Source organism: Astyanax mexicanus, chromosome 22, assembly GCF_023375975.1.
Source record: "Astyanax mexicanus isolate ESR-SI-001 chromosome 22, AstMex3_surface, whole genome shotgun sequence".
Classification (NCBI taxonomy): domain Eukaryota; kingdom Metazoa; phylum Chordata; class Actinopteri; order Characiformes; family Acestrorhamphidae; genus Astyanax; species Astyanax mexicanus.
The window spans coordinates 3,820,100-3,832,886 of NC_064429.1; the positions used below are offsets into that span (position 1 = coordinate 3,820,100).

General features: G+C 41.1%; 1 protein-coding gene across 1 annotated transcript; it reads right to left on the minus strand.

Annotated features, from left to right (window-relative positions):
* Window positions 1-9,844: 9,844 nt before the first annotated feature.
* LOC125786906 (chemerin-like receptor 1) lies at window positions 9,845-12,456 on the minus strand. The gene has a single exon (XM_049470538.1). It carries the CDS (start codon window positions 12,444-12,446, stop codon window positions 11,520-11,522), a length of 927 nt encoding a protein of 308 aa, XP_049326495.1. The 5' UTR covers window positions 12,447-12,456; the 3' UTR covers window positions 9,845-11,519.
* Window positions 12,457-12,787: the final 331 nt, after the last annotated feature.

Genomic DNA, 12,787 nt, shown 5'->3' on the forward strand with positions numbered 1-12,787 from the left:
TGCTATCTAGGCCATTACAAGTTTCAGGAACTAGAAAGCATATTGCCCTGTAGTGAATAGTTCAGTCCTGTGTTTGCTCGGAAGATTTTGCTCGAGATTGGAACACTTCCTTGGTATGCGTGGTCACCAGATTTATTGTTAATCAAGCATTTATGGGAGCTTCTGTAATGCTACCATCAGCCACCTACAACTGTGTAGGATCTACTAGACTTAACCCATTTATGCCCAAATTTTTCCCAGACATGCAAATATGCAAATCATGTGTTATTAGTAACCCTTTGAAATAATCAAGAATTATTTCCTCCTGCGTATTCTCAATGAAAGGTTGCTCAAATAGTTTTTTTGTTGCAATAAGGGCCTTCTGACAGCAATCACTGAAACAGAATACTTGATCAGGAACTTGGGACTTTCCACACCATAGGAACACTAAGACCCATGGCAAAATATGTTTAAAATATGTTAACCTTGTTTGTTTATTTCAAATACAAATTGCAACAGCATCATTTAGTGTAACATGTATTGAAACATTTATTTGTAAACATTTTAAATTGTAATTTAGTGCAAATATTTTAATGTTGGTATAATATTTTAGTACAACATTTGCAACTAAATGTACATTACAGTCAAATACTTCATTCAAAAATGATGTAAACTGTTGTGTATACTATTAGTAACCAGTGTTGGGCATGTTACTTTGAAAAAGTAATTAGTTATAGTTAGTAGTTACTTCTCCAAAAAGGAAACTGAGTTACTGAGTTACTCCACTATAAAAGTAACTAGTTACCAGTAAAAGTAACTACTGGGTTACTTTTGTTACTCGCCCCCCCAACCCTCACCCCCCCACCCCCCGGCCCGAACCTTCTCAGAGCGTGTTTCATAAGCCAGATAAACAGATTGCACAACAGCAAAGACAACAATCATTGCTTAGGCGGTTATCTCATCCTCCCCTCCCTTGTGACTCACACACACAACGCACACACACACACACACTTGCACCTTTGTCTGTATGCACGAAGTAAAAAAAAAAAAAGTTAATTGAGCGTCTAAAGTAACGTGCTGTAACGGGGTGTCGAAAACGATAACGGTAATTAGTTAGCGATTACTCGTTACTGAACGCCGTTATTCCCAGCACTGTTAGGAACAGACCTAATTTAACAAAAATGTGATTATAGGCAGGTATACAGTTACGAGGTAGGCACCTGAGTGAAGTGCTTGATTCTGTTAATCAACAATCAGTCAGACATTGTATTACAGTAACTTAGAAAATAAAGTTACCAGATATGGTAGTCCATATCTGACCCATCACTATCACAATCACTTATAATAGCATCTTTCTCATTTTAAGGTATGATAGCAATGTTGCATGCCTAAAATTAGTCATCCTAAAATAAAAAATATATAGGTAAGATGCAACAAGAAATTTTTGTTTGTATATTAAGTATGTGTGCATCTAGATACAACATTCTATCCCACCGGTCACAATTGTGACTGTTTACATGTTTACTCATTCTGCAAACACACCAAAGACATTTGACTAATTACAAATGCATATATCATAACTAAACAACTTAGAGAGCATGTGTACAAAAATATTTGTTTCTATGTTTATTTTAACATACTTTACCAACCTTTTATTTGGGAGCTTTGAGGCAGCCATCCTGTTCTCAAGATGCAACCAGGAAGTAAACAGCTTTGGTCATGTGACAATTTACTAAAAAAAAAAAAAAAAAGATACTGCCCACATTTAATTTAAACATTGTAATATTTCAATATTTCCTTATAGAGTATTGGGAAATTAACCAGTAACATTTTTAGAGGCTTATAATTAATTATTTTTTTTTTAGTCACAATTGTGACCGATGGGGTTGAAATGGGTTAAGACACCATAGCATGACACATGAATGCATGAAGAGATTTTAGCAATTTTTTGTTCTTCCAAGAGTTTATTATTTTTTTTCTATGATTTTTTAAAGACATGCTATTAACCCTGACATTTTATTTGATAATGTAAAAACCCTTTAACAATTATAAAATAAATACATATATTTTTTACCTGTACTAGCAGGCTTACTGCTTGCTTGAGTGAAAAACGACTCAAGAAGTCATCAGTACTATGCTTCAGTGCTGCTGATTCTCTTAAATTACTGTCACAGCACCACAACTTCCTGTTTTTGGTCTTCACAAGAACTTTTCACATGGCTATGAAGTGCTGGTAGTTTCTACTAACTTCTAGCAGACCTGCATAGATTTGCGATTGGATTATTTGAGCAAATAACAAATAACACTGAAGAAATTATTTCACATATAACATAAAATTTCATAAAATGGTGAAATGTTATGAACAAAAAGGTATATTTTAGTGAGGAACAAGTAAGGAAACCTTGCCCTAAATAACCCCAGTAACACATTATTAATAAACATCTGCCAGTCTCTGACATCCACTGGGAGTACCTATGATGGAGAGCTTGCCAGAACCTGCTGCAGCAAAGCAACCCCAACCTACTCGATTTTCAGCACCATGCTTCACAGTAGGAATGAATCTTTGTGCTTAAATGCATACAAACGCATGTCTTCTTTTACTGTGCTCAAAATATATCAAATGATCCATATGTCCAATAAACATTGTCTCAGAAGTCCTGCTCTTTGTGTAGATGTCTCTGGTAAACTTAGACTTGTCCTGATGTTTTGTTGACAATATAGGATTCTTTCTTTCACATGTCCCACTTTCTAATGGTGGATGTGGACACTGACTTTACAGTGGCATGATAATGTGTTCGGACTGTTGGAGACTTCTTTACTCCATATCTGGATGTAGATGCACATTTTGAGGCTGATTTGCTCCTGACAATTAAAAAAAATCTTCTAAATTTCTAAATTTAGGATTACAGTTAGGTATCTTCCCAGATAATTCTGTAGTGGGTGGAGTCTAAAATCTAAATAGCCCTGATCGTAAAATTTAAATATAAAACGTTGAATATTTACTCAGTATGCTGTACTCGTATCCTGTAGTGTGGAGTGGAGCCGATTCTCTGGTGGGAAACAAGACTGTGGGCCCTATTTTAATGATCTTTAGCACTGAAAACAGCTTGTGGTATTCCAGATACCCTGTACCACCGAAGCGCACAGCCAGATCCAAGAGTGAGAGACATGTCCCTGGCGTAAACTGTGCTTGGAGCAGGGTTCTGACATGAAGGGCGCAGCAGCTGGATGAGGTCCACCTCCTGGTCAGAATGTTGTCTCACTCATGTCAGACACCCTCACCTGTTTATCAGACAGTGCTAGTCCGCGCAGTGGAGCCTGACGACCAGAGCCTGCCATTCCCTGGCATGGAAAACAACTCGGTGGACATTTTTAATAATTACAAACAAATAAATAATGTTTTTGCAGTGAAATCGCTCTGATATGACAGGGAACACTCCTCCCTATGTGTGTGTGCAGCGGTGTGTGTGTAAGTGCAGGCAGCGAGACGGGAGGAGGGGTAGGAGGGGGAGGGGTGCTCCAGCAGACAGCAGCTCCGCACACACATCTTCATATATTTCTGGTTATAAAGCAGTCAAGGAAATGGTTATGTGATAATCCTGGCAAAAAATCCATCTGCAGAAAGTGGCAAACCTGCAAATAGATAGCTTACAGTTGTTGTTACATTGTTTGGTTTTTAATGGTTTTTAATGGTTTTATCATCAATTTATAGTGTTTGATAAAATTGTTTGAGGAAATGGTTTCATAAGTATTTTATAGGGTGATTGAAAAGGCTGTTTTATTTGTTTATCTATGTCAGGGTGACCCAGGCAAGGAGGCGAGGAGACGGACGCAAGTGCAGGTAAAGGGGAATTTTAATATATATATATATATATATATATATATATATATATATATATATATATATATATATATATATATATATATATATAAATAACAAAGATAAACAAATAACAAAGAACACGGAATAATAAAGTAAACCAAAACAAACGAGAGAAAATAGAGAACAAACAAGAAGTACTAATGATATAAACAAACAGGGAGTAAATAAACAAAGACACAAACGAGGGACTGAATAAATACAAAACTAAACAGGGCAGGGATATATATATATATATATATATATATATATATATATATATATATATATATATATATATATGAATAAGGAAAACAACAAGAACGTAAACTAGACAAGGAAGAACTAAACTAGACTAGAATAAATAACCTTAACAGGGCAAGGGAGAAAACAATGGAAATAAACAGGCAACTATGGAAATAAACGAAGAACAAGGGAATAAAGGAATAAAGGAATAAACACAGAACGAAGATAAACAAGGAACTAGCACTATAAATAACGAGGGACCGAGGAAAGACAGCCAACAGGAGTTGGTGCAAAGACCGACAAGGGACAAGTGGCACAGGGGATCTATTTAAACAAACAGGAAATTGGGAACACCTGGGGAAGGGGCGGAGCTACAAATGAGACACGTGGTGGAAAACTACTGACAAGACACACAGAGGAGCACAGTTCACATGGGGATAACACACAGGCACGAGGACAGACAGGAAACAGGGTCAGGACATGACATTTACTGACACTGACCATAGCAAATGCTTTTTTCTTGCAATTATTTTAAAAGGAAACTAGATTTAGAAAAATTTAATATATTATTAGTAATATAATATAATACAATGTAATATAATATAATACAATATAATATAACATAATAATATCCTTATGCCCTTATTAACAAAATATATAGTATAAGTATAAGATATATATAGTATAAGATATATAGTATAAGATGGCGGCGCGCAGTAGTGCAGCGGCTACTCACGCTCCTAGCGAACACCCTTTTTTGAGCTGTTTTTCCGTCGGTTCTGAACCCAACTTGACGCACCCCACGCGTGTGAGTTATAGCAGAACCGAACTTTTGAGGATTATGGACAGTTTGGTCAGTAAAACAGCAACTTTGGACAATAATATCCGAGCTACGCTGGGCGAGCTACAGCTCCTCCGCGCTCCGGCATGGGGGAGCGGATCGCTGCAGACAAAGGGCAGGAGGAGGCGGTGCCAGCGGCGTCAGAAGCAAGGTAAACGCGGTTGTGTGCTAGCCAGGCTAAAGGCTAATGCTAACCGGCCCCCGATTCCGTCGCTTTTCCTGTCTAATGTCCGCGCTTTGGATAACAAACTGGACCTGCTGCGGCTGAGGATGAATGTTTCTGAGGAGATGAGGAACTGCGCTGTGATTTGTCTCACGGAAACCTGGCTGAATCACACCATGCCGGACTCAGCCTTCCAGCTCGCCGGCCGGCAGCTCTTCCGAGCGGACCGCAGCCTTTTATCTGGAAAATCCCGGGGGGGCGGTTTGTGCGTCTACATAAACAAAGGTTGGTGCACAAACTGCGTGTTGGTAAACAGCCACTGCTCCGAGGCGACAGAACAGCTGACTGTGAAGTGTCGCCCTCACTATCTGCCTCGTGAGTTTTCGGCGGTGTTCGTGATTGCTGTTTACATAGCACCGGATGCTAATGCTAACAACGCGCTGAAGGAGCTCCATGAGAACATCAGCTTGCTTCAGAACAAGCATCCGGACGCGTTCTACGTGGTAGCGGGGGATTTTAACCACGTAGAACTGAAGAACACGCTGAAAGACGCTTACAGGGCATTCCCGTGCCCCCACATCGGGCTTTCAGACCACATCTCCATCATGCTGGTCCCCGCATACCACCCCCCGCTGCGACGCTCCAAACCCACACAGAAGACCATCACTGTGTGGCCCAGTGACGGCGCCGCTGTGCTGCAGGACTGCTTCGGCTGCACAGACTGGCAGGTCTTCAGGGATGCTGCTGAGTGTGAGGGGGAGCTGGATCTGGAGGAATACACATCTGCTGTTCTTGGGTACATCAGCAAGTGCACTGAGGATGTCACTACCACCAAGACTGTGACTTGCTACCCCAACCAGAAGCCCTGGCTGAACGCAGAGGTGCGTTCTCTGCTGAAAGCCAGGGATGCTGCCTTCAGGTCTGGAGACCCAGACGAACTCAGAAGGGCTAGAAGAGAGCTGACTGTTGGAGTTAAGAGGGCAAAAGCTGCATATGCTCAGAAAATCCAGGGACACTTTTCCTCCCAGGATCCACAGAGCATGTGGAGGGGCATCAAGTGCATCATGGACTACAAATCTAACATTGCACAAAGCTCCAAAGACCCATCCCTGCCTGAGGCTCTCAACAAGTTCTACGCCCGCTTTGAGAATCCTGACACCCCCCCCAGCACCAGACTCCCACACTCACCAGGAGAGGAGCCCCTCAGAGTGGCACCAGCAGAAGTAAGGAGAACGCTGAGAAGGATCAACCCCCGAAAAGCTGCTGGCCCGGACAACATCCCCGGACGGGTGCTAAGAGACTGCGCAGACCAGCTCTCGGACGTCCTGGCCGACATTTTCAACGCGTCCCTCATCCAGGCAGCTGTCCCCACTTGCCTGAAGACCGCCACCATCATCCCAGTCCCCAAGAGCTCCACAGTGACAGGTCTGAATGACTACCGGCCAGTGGCCCTCACTCCGATAGTCACAAAGTGCTTTGAAAGACTGGTTCAGACCCACATCAAAGCCACCATCAACGTCACTGTGGATCCACACCAGTATGCATACAGGAAGAACCGATCCACAGAGGATGCCATCTCCTCTGTGGTCCACACTGCCCTCACCCACCTGGAGCAGAAGGATTCCTACGTCCGTATGCTCTTTGTGGACTTCACATCCGCTTTCAACACCATGATTCCACAGACCCTGATAAATAAACTCTCCTCACTAGGACTGAGCTCTTCGCTGTGCAACTGGGTCCTAGACTTCCTGACCAACAGGCCGCAGTCTGTGAGGATTCACAACATCTCCTCCCCCTCCATAATCCTCAGCACTGGCTCCCCTCAGGGCTGTGTGCTGAGCCCCCTCCTGTTCACACTGCTCACATATGACTGCTCACCTCTCCATCCAGGCTGTCATATTGTGAAGTTTGCAGACGACACAGCAGTGGTTGGATGCATCACAAACAGAGATGAGTCCAGCTACAGGCAGGAGGTGGAACACCTGGAGGATTGGTGCAGAGAGAACAACCTCTGCATCAACGTAAAGAAGACGAAGGAGATGATTGTGGACTTCAGAAGAGGCCAGCATGCCCACCTCCCCCTGCACATTGGAGGATCTGCGGTGGAAGTGGTCGACAACTACAGGTACTTAGGGGTGCACCTGAGCAGCAACCTCACCTGGAGCAACAACACCTCCACTCTGGTCAGGAAGGCACATCAGCGGCTCTACTTCCTCAGGAGGCTGAGACGAGCTGGACTCGGGAGCGCAGTCCTCACCTCCTTCTACAGATGTGTGGTGGAGAGCGTCGTGTGCTCCAGCATCAACGTGTGGCATGGAAGCTGCCCTGCTGCAGACAGGAAAGCTCTGCAGAGGGTGGTGAAGGCTGCACAGAGGATTGTTGGAGTCAGCTTCCCCAGCACCATGGACATCTACACCTCCAGATGCAGGAAGAGGGCCACCTGCATCAGGAAGGATCCCACCCACCCAGCACACGCACTTTTTGTCCCGCTTCCCTCAGGACGGAGGCTGCGGAGCATCAAGTGCAAAACAACCAGACTGAGAAACAGCTTCATTCCGGAAGCTGTAAGACTCTTAAACTCCACTTAACAACACACTGCACTGACACACAAGGACAATTACTGTACAAACACGGTCACTTTACCCGCACTGAGACACTTTATTTTCTACTGCTCTAATTCATTTCATGCTGCTATAGCACATTTGCACTCTGGACTTGTTGCTGCAACCTGTCTACTCTTTCTATTTATTTCATTTTGGGGTATTTATCTTTAACTATTTTGTATATTCTATTTTTATTGTATTCCTTTATTGTACTTTTATCTATATATATATTAATAACAGCTCTTGGGTGTAAACTGGATCGTGAGATCACAATTTCGTTCCACCTCATGTACCACATAAGATGCGAATGACAATAAAATCTCCTTGAATCCTTGAAAATGTAATTACTTGTAAATTGTCACATTCAGATTTTTTAACACTCAAACATGAATATGACCGCTTTAAAAAGGAATTGTAGATGATGTAAATATAATTGTATTTTTTTCATGGGCCTGTAACATAGACATACATGGTCCATGCGTATATTGCCCTATATTAAACAAAATATGTACTTTTTTCCATATATGAAAATGTATTATTTAATATATTGCACTATATTTTTCAATATATTGCCATATATTATTGTTTCATAGGGGATGCTGGTGCTCACTGTTGTAACACAGCACCTCAAATTCTTCTATGATCGAAAGATGGAGCACACCTCCTTGTTTATGCCTTAGACACTTCTGGTACAGCATTCCTATGTCCAGATGGCAAGGAGGCTGGACGTAAATACAAGCTCTTTATTATAAATAGCTCAAAACAAACCAAAATATGAAAACATGGGTAGTCAAAACAGAAGATACAAAGGAAATTAAACTGCAGATAGAAGCACATGGTGAACAAAAAAAATAAACAGATTTCCGGCGTGGTGCCGGAACGCTATCACCCCTGATTGTAATTCAAATCCTAGCTGCATGTCTTGACACAGAAGCACAGAAGAAATTTAGGTCAGGGCTGGGTCATTCTAACACATGAATAAACTTTGATCTAAACTGTTCCACTGTAGCTCTGGATGTATGTTTAGGGTCATTGTCTTGCTGGAAGGTGAATCTTTCCAGTCTCGAGTCTTTTGCAGCTTCCAACAGCTTTTCTTCCAGGATTGCCCTGTATTTAACTCCATCAATCCTGCTGAAGAAAAGCATCCCCACAATTATGTGCTACTTTGTGTTCGATCATCACTTAAAATCTCAATAATCCCGGTTTCATTTGTGCAAAAAACAGAAAATAGTGGAGGAAGCAAAAGCTAGTTGTCACCTTCACAGCACCCTTAGCAAATTATTATTATGGGAATCTTAAAGGACCAATATGTAACTAATTTTCAGTAGTACATGATAAAATGATCAGGATGTATCATCAGATATTAAGGAAACATGTTGAGTAAAAGCACTGGCAGCTCTTGTCAGCAGCACTAACTCCACACCCGAAGTTGCCAGCACGTAATACTTCACTACAGCGATCGGTGCTGCAGCAAAGGAGCTAGCTAGCAGAGCTGCTTCAGATAAACCTCAGCTGCTACACAGCTTAAAAAGCCTCAGCTTGTCTCAAAACAGCTCAGTGACCAAAGAAGGAATATAACAAGAGTGAATATTGGCAGTGAGTTCGAACTTAGAGCTCAAAAAGACGACAGGTAAGATAACTGGCCAGCTAATTCAGTCAGGTAATTTATCACCACCACTAGATGTGCTTACTAGGGACTAGGGCTGTCTCTCGCGCCGCGCTCCCTCACGCGGGGCACAGCCGACCGCGGCGCTCCCTCGTGTAACATACAGTCAATATAACGCTAAATACGGGTGATAGCTAAATACGGGGATGATGAGTTTATAATTGCTGTATTTTTCCTCTCTCCTCTTGCTCGTACTCTAAGTTCTCTGCTTCTCCTACTAGTCTAAACTTTGTGTAGATAGTGTAGATTGAGCCTCCTGAATTTGGCAACCCGAGTAACTTTTGTGTTTGGGGAGGGGTGGGCGGGGCAGATTACTTTCTGTGGTGTTTTGAAATTGGACTGGTGTAGCCATTTCATACACTCGCTCTCAGTTCCTACAGAATGTACCTTTAATCTGTGAGTAGGGCTTAGAAATGACCAAAAACAAAAAACAGTGTAGAAAACTGGGGGAAAAGCTGAGAACACAATAAGAGGACACTGCTGAGATTTCTAAATTTATAAGAATTATTTTCATTGCGAAATTATAATGTACAGTATTGTTTTGTACATGCTCATTCAGAATCAAACATACATACAATACAGACATCTTCATTTACTCAGTGCCAATTTAAAATGGCTACCTTACGTAAGTAGAATTGTTGGTTATCTATACTTTATTGGAGTTATTAATTTTCAGGCCCCTTTTTACTTCTACTCCTTACATTTTTAAACAATTATCTGAACTTTCTACTCCTTACATTTTAAAAACAACCTCATTACTCTTTCATATCAGCTTGTTTTAATTTTGTTCAATAAAACCCCTATCCAGATAAATCTCTTCATCCAGATAGAGTGAATCTAATTGTGATTGGATTACATTACATTCCATTCCATTACATTTGGCAGACGCTTTTGTCCAAAGCGACTTACAATAGTGAAGTACAAAAGTAACAGAAGGTAAAAAACATGTGATGAATCACTGCTTGTACCAGGAGTTGGGTGGCCTGTTGCGTCAGAAACGGTTGAATTTTTCTGATGTTATAAAGCCCGAAGCGGCAGGATCGAGCAACTGAGGCCACATGGTGCGTGAAGGAGAGCTGGTCATCAACCAGAACACCCAGGTTCCTATAGCAACCTTTGTCGGTGAGAGAGAGAGAGAGAGAGAGAGAGAGAGTCGATGGTTATAGAAAGGTTGTGTTGAAAAGATGGTTTTGCTGGTATGACCAGAAGTTCAGTCTTTGAGAGATTTAGTTGAAGGTGATGCTTCTTCATCCATGTGGATATGTCTGAGAGACACTGTGATATCCTGAGAGACTGGGATGTAGAGAAGAATAAACATAAACTGTAAACCTAACATAAACCTTCCTATTGGTTTATACTGATCCCATCACATCTGCACACGTCTCTCTTACAGGGCTGCTGTGATTATCATTAGTTAGTTAGATTTATAACCTTCTGCTTATTAATGCTCTATTGTTACAGTTAGATAATACAGTGTCCAGATTTTGCAGTGATGGCGCTGCTACCGGTAGCATAATCTTCGCCTCCTCAGCCACGAGACGTGATCAAAGGATGTAAGCTCCAGTCAAGAATAAAGAAAAAATTATATTTTACTAATGTAAGACGACTGCTTGTTTTTTATAAACCATATCAAGACCAACATACTGTAAAGCATGATGTGCATGTCAAAGTTAGAGCGCATATCATACTTCACAGTATGTTTGATCTGGGTATGATTTATATAACAAAGTCATTCTGCATCAGTAAAAGGTTTATTTCCTTTATTCGTGACTGGAATTGTACTGTATTTATAATCATTTGATAATAACTAAAGTAAAGCAGCCGATAACAATAAAGCATCAATAATCAGCAGGTTGTAAATGTAGCCAACTGATTGTAATCACAGCAGCCCTGTAACAGATCATGAGCGGAAAACACTCCAATCCCTTCAAGCTTCTTAAATTTCCTTCAAAAAATTACAACTTCAATTTTGTAATATTATGATTTTAATCTTGTAGTCAACTGTTTTATTGGTGGCCATAAAACGCAGCTATAGTTTCCTATTACTCTTAACTTCAGACTGCAGCTGATTTTTTTAATATCGTTCTTGGGTTTGTTTAAAATGCATAATAAAGACAAATTCAGAGGGACTTTTATCAAAACCTCCCTTAAAGACTTTTCCCTCAGACTGAGTTTTGGTCCTCATTCTCTTCCACAAGTGCATTTTCAATCTTGGACAGAAACCTGTACCACTTTATTTCAACATCCCTCCCCATGATCGCGAAAAGAAACAGGTACAGACAGCTGTAAGCACTGGCAAGAGTGTAACCAAGTATGTATGTAGCTGTAAGAGTATTATCTTCATATTTTGTCAAGTTTATTTCCATGAAAGCATAAGTGTGAAACGGCAGCCAGCAGATGAAGTAAGTTACAGTCAGCGCCGTCATGATCTTGAAGGGCTTTTTAAACCTCACAGATTGGTTGATCTTCATGATGTAACAGATGATGATGATCAGGAACGGGATCAGAAATCCAAACACAAACCGACACGCCACTACAGCAGTTTGATCTTGATCATGTACGTAATTAACCAAACAGAACTGTCTCCCCTCGCTGTCAGAAGTGTGGATATGATGGAAGATGAGTGATGGTGTGCTGAGCACTGCTGAGATGATCCAGATCAGCGTGACGATCACAGAGGCCTTTCTGATGCTGCGCTGGTTCTGTGCCCACACTGGAAACATCACAAGCACACACTGATCCACACTGATGATGACGAGGAGGAAGATGCTGCTGAACATGTTGAGCGACACTATGAATGGAATAAACTTGCACAGGAAGGGTCCGAAGATCCAGACATCTTTGATTGTGTAGACAACATTGAAGGGCAGGGTGCAGCAGAACAGGAAGTTAGACACAGCCAGACTCAGGTACCAGGTGCTGGTGACTGACTTCTTCATCTTAAACCCAGCGATCCAGATCACCACAGCATTTCCAGCAAAACCCAGGATGAAGATTATCACTTCAACTGTTACCAAGAATACACAAGCTATGCAAGTTTCTGAATCCAAAAATTCATAATGAGTTTCATATTCTACGCTTGAATCCATGATGCCTCTTGATCCTGTAAAGCAAACAGAAAACTGCTGACTGAAGTTTGTTTAGCTAACCTGAAATTACAAAAAAATAGGTCAATTATCTGCTAATAGTTCTTAGGGCATAAACTAACCAAACAAGTAAATAATATTTTGTATTGAAAAGCTTTTTTAAACTGCTTTAAGGAATTTGTCTCTTTGCATAATACATAAAAGCATAATGAATTTGTTTATTCTGATGTTTATTTGTTTATTTTTTAACTAAACTGTGTATAATTATGCAGCGTTTGAAACCGTGCAAGATGTTTTGCTGTAGATAACTTTCTGAAACAAACTTTTACAACTAAAATTTTACA

What these genes read in the sequence shown, in the direction of transcription:
- LOC125786906 (XM_049470538.1), bottom strand. Translation starts at nt 12,446, where the DNA reads ATGGATTCAAGCGTAGAATATGAAACTCATTATGAATTTTTGGATTCA.